The sequence below is a fragment of the Lagopus muta genome, chromosome 11 (assembly GCF_023343835.1).
Source record: "Lagopus muta isolate bLagMut1 chromosome 11, bLagMut1 primary, whole genome shotgun sequence".
In the NCBI taxonomy this organism is placed as follows: Eukaryota; Metazoa; Chordata; class Aves; order Galliformes; family Phasianidae; genus Lagopus; species Lagopus muta.
Window position 1 is genome coordinate 5,046,519 of NC_064443.1, and position 15,067 is coordinate 5,061,585.

The 15,067-nt window shown below is 42.0% G+C and overlaps 1 protein-coding gene across 2 annotated transcripts; it reads right to left on the reverse strand.

Annotated features, from left to right (window-relative positions):
- Positions 1-95: 95 nt before the first annotated feature.
- Positions 96-14,789, reverse strand: RAB43 (RAB43, member RAS oncogene family). 2 transcript variants are annotated; one of them, XM_048957767.1, is made up of 3 exons: positions 14,524-14,789; positions 4,649-4,826; positions 96-3,680 (listed from the first exon to the last, which is right to left on the reverse strand). In XM_048957767.1, the coding sequence occupies exons 1-3, from the start codon at positions 14,731-14,733 to the stop codon at positions 3,427-3,429; spliced, it is 642 nt and encodes a 213-aa protein (XP_048813724.1). In that variant the 5' UTR covers positions 14,734-14,789; the 3' UTR covers positions 96-3,426. The 2 variants fall into 2 exon arrangements, with proteins under 2 accessions (XP_048813724.1, XP_048813723.1); XM_048957766.1 differs by having other exon boundaries at positions 4,649-4,832.
- Between the last annotated feature and the right edge of the window lie 278 nt (positions 14,790-15,067).

A 15,067-nucleotide genomic window follows, 5' to 3' on the forward strand; every position in this document is an offset into this window, starting at 1 on the left:
TTCATTTGGTTTTGTTACTCCCTCATAAAGTCTCCTCCATTACACTGACAGCAGTAAAATCATTAGGACTTTTCTTCTGTTCTCATGTTTTAGATTATGTATATATATATAATTTGTTTTGCAAAACGAATATTAGCATGTTTCTAGATTTACATCTATTTGATACAATGGTTACGTAATTATAAAATCCCATCCCTTATGATGGACTGGATGGCTAACCAGAGGTAAAATTAGCTTAAATCAAAAATCAGTACAGAGAATAACACTGCCCACGCTCCTGGGCACCACGTTCTGCTGATGATTTCAGTTCAGTATTTGCCTCTGCATTCCATTCTTAATTGTTATAGGGCAGGGATCAATGTTCCCTTCTGTGTTTATGTAATATTTTGCACACTTTGGGCACTGCCAAAACCAAATGATAAATACCTGGTCAGCCAAGGAGATCTGCTTAAAGGCAGTTAGTGCACCATAGTCTTGTTAATGATCAGCTGCCAGTAAACAGGTCTCTTGGCAAAAGTTTACGCTGTGAACTGTAATCATGTGCTGCTGAATTATTCACTTGATGTACATCAGCACATTTGTAACCTGAGAGCTGAAACCATTTTTTTTACCTGTAAATCTCAGATTTATTGCTACTCGCTCTCTTCATCCAGGTAGCCTTTAGAGTTAGAGGACAAAGCTTACCTGAAGCCACAGTCCCTGTCTTTTTACAAAAAACAAACCACTGAAGCAGTGAGGGTCATCACTGCAAAATGCAGTGAACAAATCACTGACAAATCTCCTGTTTTCTGACTGAGACAAACCCAGCCTGCAGGCAGAGTCACAACCTTCAACTGTAGAGTAAGAGAGAAATGGGAGCTAATACTAAGGAAAGGTCAGCTCCTTGGTCTGTGGCTACTCATTAATAGACGGGACTTGAAACTAAGGAAATGGATTTCTCCATTTACTGTAAAAAAAATAAAATAATAACAATAATTTAAAAAAAAAATCACTGACTGCACTGGAAGATCTATGTTACTTTTGTGTCTTGATGCAGTTTTAAGTTGATTTGCTGTATAAACTACTGATTTTGAGTAGTAGCAATACTGTCCTTAAATGCACATGAAATTTTATCTGCATGGATTAAATAATTTGGCACTAATCCTGCAGATACTGGAGGCTGAGCTTATCTGAGTGTCCATGTGCATGCATGCAGACCTGCAGGACTGTAACCTACAGATGTAAACTATGAGAAGTCATGACAAGTCCAATGCTTGCCAGTATTCTGTAGCTTAAGGACCATCTAACTAGGAGGAAAAACAGCAATCAGGACTGAATTTTAGCTTGGACTGTCTTCATAGATTTTCCTGGGAGCAGAATGCATGATTTCCAGGCAAAGTTTGGACGATTCTAATTTTTGGTTTTTAGCTACCACTGGGAATTCACTGCCTGCTATCTTTGGATGTAGGAGAGCTGAATATGTCCTGCAGTGCTACTGGGTATGTCCTCTAAATGCTACTGAATACTGTGGCTTAATCTGCCCTTCCATATAAAACAGTTGTGAAAACAATGCTAATTGAAAAAGGTAAAGCCCTTTCAGTCTTACAACTGTAAAATTTGAAATCTAGGCCCTTAGGTTAGAAGCAAACAGGATACAAAGCCAAGCAATTCTTCAATAATCCTACCTCATACTTCAACAAACAAACAACAACAACAACAAAAAAACGCAACAAAAACCCACAAACAGAAAGACCAAGGAATGATTTAATATTTTCTGTATGAAAATGAATAGCACTGAAATTAGGATCTAATAGCCCTTTCTTCAGTCTTCTAGACTTTCATGATACCTGATATGCTGAATGGCTGAAAACAGGTGTAGCCTTGGTAGCAAACCAATCCACCTGGTCAAGATCCAAGATTTTCAAAAGGAACAAAGTGACTTCACTTCATGTGGGTGCTTTCTGTAAACGAGCTACTTTAAATTATCTAGATTGGAAAAATCATTTGCCACTTCTGAACACCTTTGCTTTAAGTGCAGATCTGAAGATAAGCCTGCTTCTGCTCCTTTTTCTAATCTGAGTTTGTGAGGTGCTTCACATGTAAATCCAGGGAGGACTGCTGCCATCAGCATTTCAACTGTATCTACAACGTGCAGTACAGAGCTGAATCTGAAAGACAACTATGTGATTATGAAATCTATTTTACTTCATAATGTGAGTTTTGAGCAACAGTAAAAGATTTTCCCTGCTAATTGTTTTTAAGAAATAAACAGCAATTAGTGACAGGGAGAGAGAAGCAGAGGAATACAAAGGGGGGAGGCAATCCCTCATGAAGATGCTAGACTCTTAAAACCAAAAAGCTGCAATGCATGCAGTTCTGAGCTGATGTGGAAGTCTTCTTTCTAATTACATGCCCAGATTAGATTTAAAAAAGATGGTTAAAAATCAACCGAATCCTACTTACACCACTTAAACAATAAACACTCTGGTAACATTATGTCAAATGTATGACCAGAATTAACCCTGTATATGACCGTGAGGCACATGGCAAGGGATGGCTACCACTCAGTTCAAGGTTTTTCCAGTGGTGCAGGTCTTGAGTTTCAAATGAAATTAATAGACCTGAGGGCAAAAAATCCATGACACTCACTAGTAAAAGGGTGTTATCACTGCAAACAGTAACAAATGCAATACATTTTCCCTCTTCTCAAGACTATATTTAAAATGACTGAACTGGTCCAACCCTGCCTGACAGCAAGTCAGATATCAGCGTGATATTGCTCAGGGTGATTTTGCTATCTGTTAAAATGATAACTTAAGAAAATGAAAAAAAAAACCAACCTGAGAGAAGGCTGCCCTTCCTGGGCCTGTTCCATTACTAGCTAGCAATCCACATGCCCTTGGACAGATGACTGCTATTTGGTCCTGTATTATGGGTATTTTGGAAATTGAAATACCTTTATCAAAGACATTCCTTGTCACTTCTAGGCTTTCTGGTCACTGGTGGAGCACTGAGGATTTGAAGAGACGCTGTCAAGCGTGCCTATTCTAGAAGTAACCTTTGCCAACAATTCCATGCTAAGTGCTTCAGTACTTTGGATGTGAGGCAGTCTTTTCCAGCCATCTGCCTCCTACCCTGCATCACCAGTTCAAAGTTTCTTTTCCCATGTCGTTCCTGGCATGCTGGTTACAGAAAAGGAAATGGCAGGGAAAAATGCTGATTATTTTTTCACAGAGGGCCTAACTTTCAGGACTACCTCTCAGAAGTCCCCTTATTAAAAAAAGAAAAAAAAAAAAAAGACACCAAAGCAACCAGGATTGTGTCTAACTAACTTCTACAAAATGGCTGGTTTCACAGGAGGAGGAGAATATGGCTACTGTGCTACTCAGCATTAGGGTAAAGCACCATCTAAATTCCAGTAAAGTCAGGGATTTCACCTAGCTCATATCAGCAACCACACCCCCAGCCTTCTACAACGTCTTTGCTGTCAAGCTTGATGCTGTCAGTATTCTTCTCACTGAACATTGGGCCTCCATGCCTCATCATGAGCTCTGTAGCCATCTTCACAAAAGCCTCCTCCACGTTGCTGGAGTCTTTTGCAGAGGTCTCTATGGCACAGATGATATTATCATAGTGTTCAGCCAGACTCTGAGCTTCTTCCAGCTGAACCTCTCGAAGGTCACTTAGGTCAGACTTGTTTCCTGGAAATAAGAAAGAGAAATTTATGATGACTGTTTATGCCAGAGCTAGAGTTTGGTAGAAGGTTGTCATGTCACCAAGAGCAGCTGTAGAATTTCCATTCTTGGAGATTTTCAAAATTTAACTGAAAAGGCCCTGACCAACCTGACATCAACCTTGCTTTCAGCAAAAGGTTGGACTAGGTCATCTCCATAAGACCCTTCCAACTTGTATTTTGGTGTGACTCATATATAGAACAGAAAAAGTCAACAACCAAAGTGACAGGATTGAAGAGCAATGGCTGGAGAAAGAAAAGTGGGTTAGAAATCAGAGCTAAAATCATTTTGTGAGAAAAAAAAGAAAAGAAAGACCCAGTGAAAACAACAGCAGTCTTCTGGTTCCTAAGGACATCTGGGATACTGAAGTACTAACAGATTCACAAGCCTCAAAAATGGTGTCTGAGTCAGAAACACTGGAGCTGGGAGGCAGTATTTCAAATAGGGAACTGATGGATTCTAATTGCACTGAAGTTCTTCCAAAATCCTCAGTCTGCTGAAGGATGTGGGCACACTGGTCCATCAAAACACGACTGCTTGATATAATGGAACTTCCTGCCCTAGAAACTTTACAGTTGTACTCATCAGAATAGTTATATAGCAGCTCTCCTTCAGAACCTGGGTGTTTGGGTACTTACTTCACCACTAAGTGAGACACAAGGGTTTAAAAGCTGGCTTCTGATACAAAGCTGCCTAATGCTTAAAAGAACTTAACCAAAGCAGACAGGCTTCTTAAGCATATTTGCCTGATGAATCAGCACTTTCTGATTAAAAAAAAGAAAAAAAGAAAAAAAAGAAAATTTCCAATCAGCTCTATTATGTACATTTTGATTTCAAGCAAATCCAAAACTTTCAACCATCAATAGGTACTGTCTCATTGCCCAGCATCCTGTAGTACTGAGTATTAATATTTTCAGTCTGTGATTTTGACTCACCAATCAGTAACTGCACAATGTTGGAACCAGCATACTTTCTCACATCCTCGATCCAGCGAGGAATGGACAGGAAGGAGCCTCTCTTGCTGATATCATAGGCTAGGATTGCTCCGTTGGCGCTGCGGTAATAACTCTGTGTGATCGTTCGGAATCTCTCCTGGCCAGCTGTGTCCCAGATCTGCAACTAAATAAAACAAAGCATGCAATGACACACTGGCTAGTAAAGGTTTTAAAATACATTAAGTTTTCCTGAGTCAAAAGATAGGACTTGATTCAATCGCCTTGTCATAAATCTCCCTTATGTGTAACACACTGTGGCATTACACTTTTCATGTACTTTGATCATGATTTAAGGATAACAGTGTATACTGGAGAACTTTTCCATACTTGGCTGCCTGAACTTGGTATCTGCACTGAGATGCTTTGGGTTCCAGCCGGTGAGCTCTGATGCAGTCTGCTGCAGCAGACTATGAAATTATCACTTTGGAGTGTTTAGATCTATGCCTCTGTCACTTTCAGATACAAAGAGCTTCCAGACACTTTGCTTTTAGGTGGTAGAACAGACTTCATATGGGAAGGAAGAAGAAACGCTCAGCTGATGTACTTTTGCCTAAACCCAGTAGTGTAAAAACTATAGATTTAGTGTCAAGTTTTGAGTTCCCAGTACTAGATGTTCCAGAGGAAGAAGCCAAATAAAGAGAGAGTGCACAAATATAATATCCTGCTCATAGGGAAAGTTTATTTTTAAATCCTCTTGTTTTGCAGGTTGTCTAATGTCCTGGAACATGACAGCTTATATCATAGGAGCTTTTAATCTAAAGTAACTGTGGATTCTCATTCTCCATATAAATCTCTAATTCTTTCTGAATCCTTCACAACTCTTGGGTGCAAGCAATAGTAATAATGGAAGCAAAGATTTGTTTTTTGATAATTTTAAATTTCACTTCCCCTCCTCCTCATTCCCAAAGGATGATAAATGAGACACCATTGCTTTTTTGTGTGCATGTGTGTTTGTACAATTCATTACATTCTGTATCTCCTCTTAATTGGATCGGACATAAGTAAATACTCTTGAGTCTTATTCCTTATTGTGGACCTTTTGTTAATTTGTTCCCCTCTCTGAACCTCTTTCTTTTAAAAAGCTGGTAGTAACTTCAGTGATGTTTTACACAAAGCAATACAGAACCATATTCAATGTATTATTTTACAAATCAGTATTTTGTTTCTATCATCTGACTCTGCTGCATGAAAGGATAAGACTTACTTCAAGAGGCGCCTGGGTGAGGAGCTACAGGATAGGGTTTAGTAGCTTGTGCTAGCAATGGTAATGGGAGGAAAGTTGGACCAGATGATCTTGTAGGTCCTTTCCAACCTTGTGATTCTATGATTCTATGCTCAAGCAGAAATTTTCATTTTGAAAAAGGCTGTATTGATCAGATAACGTTCCTACGCTAAGTAAGCATTTAGATCTCAAACAATGTATGTACAGCTTAAAAGGAATCGATTCAGTGAAGAAGTACTTCTCAGTTTTGGTAAGTTTTCTCAGAGAAGGGAAAGGGACTGTAATGGACTCAAGAAACCACAAAACCACACTTATTATTGGAACTGTTAATGATCTAGAGAAGTAAGCAGACAATTACTTGACAAGGAAGTTAATGGCAGGCTTTTTATGTTCTCTGTACTCAAGTCTCCCACTAGACCTTTTTGTTCTTTATGTAGTTTAAGTTTCAGCTCTTAAGGTCATGTGCAAAATAAGGCTAATGATGATTACCCAACTCTTGGGAGGAACTGAGAGATATTACACATATAGAAGACTTAAAATATTTTTTTTAAATAAAAACTTTTCATGTGGTATAAAATGATTTACCTGCAGAGAGACTAAGCAAGCTGTTCTTGGGCCTTATGCCATATACTGAATTTTGAAACCATCTCTACATGTACCTGCCATAGAATCACAGAATCGTGGAAGTTGGGACAGATTTGAAGAGCTGACAGAGACAACCACCTGCTCAAAGTGAGATCAAAACTTAATTCTCTGAGGAGGATTTGCTCCATCATTTTCTGAGTGACCAAAATGAATCTGATCAGCCTGTAGTTGTCAGCATTTCTTGCTCTTTCTGAACTCGAGTATGACCTGGTGTCTCTGATCCTCACAGATTTCCACAGTTGTTCCACAGCAGTACAGCAACATCACAGTGACATCAGGAAGCTCTTACAGCACTCCCAGACATTTTTTACTCAAGTGTTTATGTCTGTGTCTTCACAGGACTAAATGTACAAAGTTGCTGAAGCTCCGAATCTCTGCTGGGAACAGCACAGACCACAGGCTTGATCTTCTGAGGAGCGCAAACAGCAATCTTCCTCCCAGCCCATGTGCTCCAGGTAGGTTCTCATAGAATTTTGATGCTTGTGCTTCTCTAATTGTCATTTCTCTTTTATGTAAAGACAAAATCGTTCAGCTTTTTGTGAGATCTCATTTATTGTGGGTTTTTTTTCCAACGCTGGAACTACAGTATGTGTTAGCTCTATCTCTGTGACATAACCCATAAGCATACATACCACCTGACAGACTTTTCTGTCGCTGCTCCCGTCGCTTCTTGCAGAAGGAGCTAGGTGAGTGATCACTCTATTTCAAACAAAGTCAGGCAAATAAGGACATGATTTGCTTAAGCTAAACTAAGGCTACACCGTCATCAAAGACTTGCCCTCCCAGCTGCATAACCTTGCCCTCTTTGTGCTAGCAGCTGTTAATCTGACTCACTATATGGCTTCACTCACAAATGTACCTAAAAAATAAGGATTTTTCTTTTGTTTGAAGAGTTAATACTTTGTAGTCAAAATCCCTGGAGATTTTCAAGACCAGACCAGTTTAGACCCTGAACAACCTGCTATGTTCTCAAAGCTGACTAGTTTGATCAGGAGGCTGGATGAAAGACATGAAGTTCTTTCAACCTGCAATACTCTTGATTCTATGCTTTTAGATTTAAAAATGCATATATATCTGCCTGAAAATAAATGATGGCAGGCAATCATGTTTAACAAAGCCAATTCAAAGAGACCTGCTTTGCACTTAGAAGAGTAGATCAACCCTAATACACAGGTTGCACAGTCAACTCTTGTTATCTGAGAGCATGTGCACAGGACTCTTATGGTTCTGCTGAGAAAACATTAGGCAAAATATAGGAAAATATTCCATGTATTTATATGCACCCATGCTCCTTGGATGGTAAGATAAGCCAAATGCTTTGTAGGCACTTCAGATTTTCTGCAGATGTTTCAGATTTATAGTGTTTGTACTGTTTATTTGATCTATCAATGTGCACAAGTCTGATATATCTAAACCAAACCTGCACTGTGTTATGGAACTGTAAATACACAGCCATTTTTATGGGACTCGTGGAGTTACTTTACCAACCTGGTTATCTGAGGTGTGCTGCTTTAACTAAGATGCACACACATTCAGAGTATGTGAGGAAGGAAGATGGAGAAGCCATATGGAGTTACGAACTCCAGCAAATCACACATGCCTTTAAGTCAGAAGGTGGTAAAATACATGATGGCTTTCTGGAAAATCATTCTTGATTGTCTGATTGGGCTCAAAGAAATCAGAGTTTCAACAACAGAAACTGACCACGTTGAAAATGGTGAGTGATAGACTGACCAAAGAGCACAGTAAATTAGTGTTATCAAATGATTTAATTTGGACTTGTCTTGCATTGATAAACATACTGTTTATCAAAGGTTAATGCTTAACAACTGGCCTCAGGACTATTTAAATAAATTCCCCTTCCCTTATTTCCTACATAATTTATTAAGTACTTTTCCAATTCTTCTAAAATACTGCAGGAGTCCAGGTTTACCTTTGTGAAGCAGCATTAATAATAACTAGGAGTCCTGCAGTCAATAACTTCTATTACAAAGACAGAAATGTCATTTTATGTTATGAATTCTTCAAAATATAGCAACTTCCTTAAATTTTCCCAGCACTAAATGGTGGATGCAAAACCTCTGCTAAATGATTCTAAACCAATAGGCTGTGTCTAACAAATCACAACGCTACTCCTAACAAGTCTTACTGAAACAATCTTGCAACTTTGACAGAAGCACAAAAAACAAGCTCTGTATAGCAATATATTTAAAGTAACATTCACACATGCAACAGGTACGATAAACTGATCCTCTTGATTATTTTCACTACAGAATTTTCAGAGAATGAAGAATGACTGTTTGCTAAGCATTCTGCATTCCTGTTTGCTCTCGCGTTAGGAGTGTCAAAGTAGTTGAGAAGAGAGCTATACTTTCCTTTGAATATCAGATTACTGCTTCCATGTAATAACCAATTGATTTGGCGTTTTTAGCAATGTTAGTAAATACAACTCTTTCTTCCATCTTCCTTTCATTCCTATCTATGATTTTTGTCTTCTTCCTCAAATATTATGCACTTCCTATTTTATTCTTTCTACTGTATATGATCCATTGCACAATAAATTTGGGATTTATTTGGAGTCGACTCTCCCATCAGTCAGGAGGCAAGACAGCTAACAAGCTGTAATTTTATATTACTTGCAATTTAGCCAGATAATAACACATTACATTATGAACAGAATATACATATGTTGCTCTGAAAGCAGTGCTTCCTATTTATTTCCACAGAAACGACAACACATACAAGGAGCACAATACCACCATTTGATAGTGTCAATTCTCAGCTACAAAATGCTCTTTCTCAACACAAGCACCACCATTAGCTGTGCATTTTCATTAGTGATGAACAAGAGCCTGCATGCCACGCTCATAAAAATAATGCACAAGTGGAGGTGACCCACAGTCACAGTGGCCACTGCTAAAAATGTACCACCCACCTCACCACTGTGCTCACACCCACTGTTTGTCTCCATAAGTGTTCAGCAAGTGTTGATGAATGTCAATTTGTACAATTTTTTCTGCATGGAGGAATTCAGATCCACTCCCTTGCTTCATACACGCTTCCATGTCAGACACCATTCTGTCAGGCTGCCCCTCTGCTGCCATCTGTCACGTGGCGACAAAAGGTAATGGAGTACTGGTGGGGAAGGTTCAGCCTCCACTTCCATACCACCACCATCTGCCTCTGATACTGTGGGCCAACATAATAAAACAGGAGGCATTACTTTCAGAGCAGCCCTCCTATTTACAGCCATAAAGTCTGAATAAAAGGCCAGAACCTTCATAACATATGGACTGAAAAAGCCTGTAAGTTAAAAAGTGCAGTGGTACATAAAGAAGTATTTGTTTTAAAATGAATGTTTGTTTTTAACAATTCTCTTCTGCTGCTTTTCTGAAGACACAGTAAGAGAAAAAAATATCATAATGGAAAAAAATATTTGCTGTATGTAAAATACTTTAAAATGGCAGCATGAAATAGACTTTAAAGATATTCTATTAATTCATCAGTCCACAAGGAGGTTCATGAAAAGAAATGGAATTTTGTTATTTCTAACCACGAGTCACAAACTTGGACTTAGGAATATCCTTGATTTTCATTGTGCAAAATCTCAGTTCCAGTTTTATATTTTCTTACAGTGACATAACCGTTAAAAATTTTTGTTCTGTTTGCCACATTCTTTCTATCAGTCAAAGAATTATTTTATCAATAGGATTTTAATTACTATGCATTACACCAACAACCATGACTTTTGGGAACTATGGTCTCTGTTATCTAGGGTTTAGTTTGCTAAGGAGAGAGCATGTAATAAACCACAACTGCAGCTTATAAGACAGCACACAATAAAGCATTTTTGTTCATGAAGATAGCTTTACAAAATCAACAGTAGAATGGCTTAGGTTGGAGGGGACCTTAAAGATGATGTATTCCAAGCCCCCTGCTATGGGTAGGACTGCCAGCCACTAGATGAGGCTGCCCAGGATCCCACCCAACCTGGCCTTGAATGCCTCCAGCAGTAGGGCATCTCTGAGCAAAAAATGTCTTCTCAATGTCTAATGTCTAAATCTCCCCTTTTAGTTTGAAGCCATTCCCCCTTGTCCTGTCATTATCAGACTTTGTAGGAAGTTGGTCCCACTCCTGATCGTAAGCTCCCCTCTGGAAGGCCACAGTGAGGTCTCCCCAGAATCTTCTCCAATCTAAACAAGCCCAGCTCCATCAACCTTTCATCACAGGAGATAGAGGTGCTCCAGCCCATTGATCATCTTCAGTGCTCTCCTCCAGACACACCTCCAGCAGTTCCACATCCCTCCAGTACAGGGAGTCCCAGGCTTGGACACAGCATGGAGCCTCATGAGGGCAGAGTAGAGGGGGATGATCATCTCCCTCTCCCTGCTGACACCCCTCTGTGGATACTGTTGGCCTCTGAACAGTGAGAGCACACAGCTGGCTCACATCCAGCTTTTTGTCCATCAGGACCCCCCCCAAGTCTTCTTTGTAGGGCTCTTCTCAAGGAGTTCTTTTCCCATTCTGTATACATATCTGGGATTGCCTCAACCCAAGTGCAACTTGGAAATCAAGATGGTAATCACATGCAGTTTGTATTTTGACATTCCATTAGAACCCAACCTGCCACATCCCCACGTGGCTCTGTGTGACATGGTCTGCTTTTTAGCCCATGGCTCACAGAAGCCTGTCCCAAGATAGCTGGCTCATTTAATCCACTGGACAGTATCTCAAACTGCAAACAGAAATCTTAAAGAAAGTACAAGAAAAGAAACAGACTCGTTGGCACAGAGAGTGTACTTGTTCTTCCTCTCTGGAAGTGGTAAATCTCTGCAAATCTGCGATACCACATACTGGGGATTCTTACACTACCAGTTCTTTATGTTTTGTTACTACAGAGAAAGTTTCAGTTACCAGGACCATCTGTGAATAGCTTCTTTCTCAGGCACTAGCCTCTCTTTATGTATGATGAGGGAGGTGGTGGAATCACCGACCCTGGGGGTGTTCAAGGAAAGACTGGATGTTGTGTTGAGGGACATGGTTTAGTAGGAGCTATTGGGAGTAGGTGAACGGTTGGACTGGGTGATCTTTTAGGTCTTTTCCAACCTTAGTGATTCTATGATTCTATGATTCTATGATGCTTAGTCAGCTTCAGTAGCTGCTGAAGCACTGGTGTATGAGATGTCATTTGAGACATTTGAAAGAATACAGCTTTAAGATGAAAGTCTTGTTTGAGTTAGGAAAAAAAAAACATTATCTGCAGATCCTTCAACTTTACTCCCCCAACACGTTTCTTTTCCCCTATTCAACAAAAATGCATCTAAAGGAAATCAGACTTAAAATCCTTGGGCTCCAGCTATTTCAGGCACATGTAATAGTAGTGAAAACATTCAAGGTTTGACACAGAAAGGAACACTAACACAATTAACTTGAAAATGTTTGAATCTCAAAATAAGTGTCTGATTCATACTCACTCAGCTGTGTTGAAATACTATCCTTAGCCCAACTAAAAATGAAGCAAAGGCCACTGGGGATGTGGAGGAGGTAGTGTCCAAATGCTCCTTGGGACTTTTTTGGACACGCTGTTGCTCTGAAAGGACTTCTGAAGATGATCCAGTTAAAAAAATGGATTTTTCTCATTTGTGCACCGTTTGCTGAACACAAAACAAGCCTTCTCATTCCTTAGGAAGATTCTGCCTTGAGTAGCATAAATCCACAATGAAGTTGGAGCTGCACAGGGACATCGCCTGGCATGCACTGTAAGGGTCTGAACAATCAAACTTTATTTTAAACACATCTTGGATGCTTCTTAATTTGAGGAACCCCAATTAACAACTTATGTGAAACACTTTTAAGCAAGTGTGTCTCACACGACTGGCACAATGAGAAGTTGCACTTGTGGAGAACATGCGCAGGCTTGTTTGCCAACACCTTAGGATGTGACCTGTTCGGACAGCTGAAGAGCTCTTCCTAGAATCAGTAAAACCTCCAGCACAACCACACCTGTACAACGGGTCAGACACACACACCTGACACTGAATTTAACTACTAGAGAAGGGAGCTCACAACAGTGTAAAATAATGCCTCCTTATTTTCTTTTTCCTATGAAACGCAGAGCAAACCTTTCTACATTAGATGGTCTGCTCTGAAATCTCAATCCAACTGGAAAAGCCTGACTGAAATTTAACCTTTGCATATAATTCACACCTTAACAGAGCAAACAAAAAAAAAAAACAGAACTCCAAGCAATGTTTTCATATTCTAGCTGCGGCCCTGGCTCGGCAGCTAACAAAAACACTTACAAGGTAAATCAGCAGCAATATTGGATCAATTTGCCTAAATTTGTGTTTAGAATAAGATTCTTCAGCCTGTGCACCCCTGAATTTTTCTAAGCAGAAGTACAGGACAATCTTAAGCAAAAGGAAGCCTCAAGAGGCCTACATTTTCTTGTCTTCTGTGAAGTACCGAGAAATAATCCACAGGTTTTGCTACAGACTGGCAACTAACGCAGGGATACTCAAGCCTAAGTACTGCCAACATGGAAGAGCACACTTAGGGAGTTAGCTTTATTTCCAGGGCTAGTCGTCTCCTAGTCCTGAAGTCCCTAGCTGAGACCCCTGGCACCAGTAACAGATACGTGTGTCGATCTGTGTGGCATCTAAAGTCAGCCTAGTTTCAGTGTGAGAGGAGAAACCTCTCTACTAGCTGCTCACTTCCTGGAAAGTGCAGAAGAGCACAAGCTGAGCATCTGTGTTTCCTGTTCAGCAGCTAACTTCATATGTCATAGGAAAAGGTGGAACACCACAAAGAAGAGATATCTTTGCTAGGTCTTGGACTTCTCATCTTTTTGTAAAAGGTGAGCCGTCATTTCTTCCATTTTCTAGAACTTTATCTGCTTAATATTCTGCTCACCACAATTAATTTGTAAGAAAAAAACAACAGAGAACTTTCACCCCTACTTTGTTAAACACAGAGCAAAATTCAACTGCAATTATCATATTTCTTTCCATGTTTCATTTCAAAAGCTTTACAGTTTTACGGTCATTTTCTGGGCAATGACTGAATTTGTTCTTTTTAGTCCCATTGGGAGTAAGCAGAGATAGCTGTATGTCCTCATTCCAGAGGGGAACAGCACAGGTTTTTGTACCGCAGCCCCCCACAAGTTGCTGTGTGCTTCAGCCTCTCTTTCCTACTGCCTGACAGCACTCCTGCACCCAGAGGTCACGTCTGTTGTACGGAGTTTGTGCCACGGAATAAGGATAACTTCACTGGGTATAAATCGGGTCTACCCAAACAATTAGCTAATTTTCTATAGCACGAGAGGAGCAGAAGTCAAATTTAGGGTTGGGTTTTTTTGTTTGGATTTGAGAACTATAGAAGCTGCACTTTCTAGCACACTCCATTAACAGTGCCTTAAGACAACTTTTAAATATATCTAATTTAAAAAGCGTTGCCCGCCTCCTCGGAGGCTGCCAGCTCCAAATCCCGTTCTGCAAATAGAACACCGCAGCCGAGGTTCGTTCTGGTTTGTAAACAAACCACCGCCGGCCGCCCAGCTGGAAAGAGCGGCACCGCTGTTAAAGTACAACCCAGCAGAGCGTCCCGGGGCGCGGGTTTGCAGCTGGGCTTCTCCCAGCCGGGAGCCGAGTGGTTACACAGCTGGTCCCACGGCAGTTAGATAAGTTAATATATAGGCTCGGTTCAGCCTAGTGCCCGAGGCCGTTTGGGAAGGAGGCACCGGAGCTGCGCAGCCCTTCCTCCAAGCACGGCAGCACCGCAGGGATGGATAAGTACGCAGAGGGCTGGGGAAGCCGGCAGCGGGCCGGGCAGCCCTTCGGCAGCCGAGGGCTGTGCCGTGCCGAGCCGGCCGCAGTTCCCCCCGCAGTTCTTCCCGCCGGGCCGGCACCGCAGCACGGGGTAGCGGCCGTCCCTCGGCCTCGCCGCTCACCTTCACCCGCTTGCCCTGGATCTCCAGGCTCTTCATGGTGAAGTCCACGCCGATGGTGCTGCCCTGGCGCTCCGCGAAGGCCCCTGTTTTGAAGCGCTGTACGAGGCAGGTCTTGCCCACGCTGGCGTCCCCGATGAGCACCAGCTTGAAGAGGAAGTCGTAGCTCTCCTCGGGGTCGGGGCCGGACCCCGGCGCCGCCGGGCCGGGCATGGCTCCGCCGCCCTCGGCCTTCCGCCCGCCGCCGCCGAGGGGAGCCGGGCTCTGCGCAGCGCCCGCCGCCCCCCGCCGCGCCGCCCGGCCCCGGCCTCAGCCTGGTCCCGCCCCACGCCCGCCTCCCTCCGCTCGCCGCCTCCGGCCACGTCCGGCCGGGCCGCCGGCGGGGCGGCGTCGCTCCCGGCTCCTCCGCAGCCTCGTTTCGCTCGACGGCCTGTGGCCGCCCCCGAGCCGCTGCTGGGGCCTCGGTGGGACTTGGGTCGCGGTCCCACCGACGAGTGGCACGAAAACGTCAGCTGTCACGGGTAGCTGTGGGCTGCCGGTCGCTGCC

Bases quoted from the DNA above. Each gene is read 5' to 3' on its own strand.
- RAB43 (XM_048957766.1), bottom strand. From the start codon at position 14,733: ATGCCCGGCCCGGCGGCGCCGGGGTCCGGCCCCGACCCCGAGGAGAGC. The intron at 4,833-14,523 runs GTGAGCGGCGAG...TGTTTTATTTAG, and splicing joins TCCAGGGCAAGCGGGTGAAG to TTGCAGATCTGGGACACAGC. The intron at 3,681-4,648 runs GTGAGTCAAAAT...TCTTATTTCCAG, and splicing joins CATTGTGCAGTTACTGATTG to GAAACAAGTCTGACCTAAGT.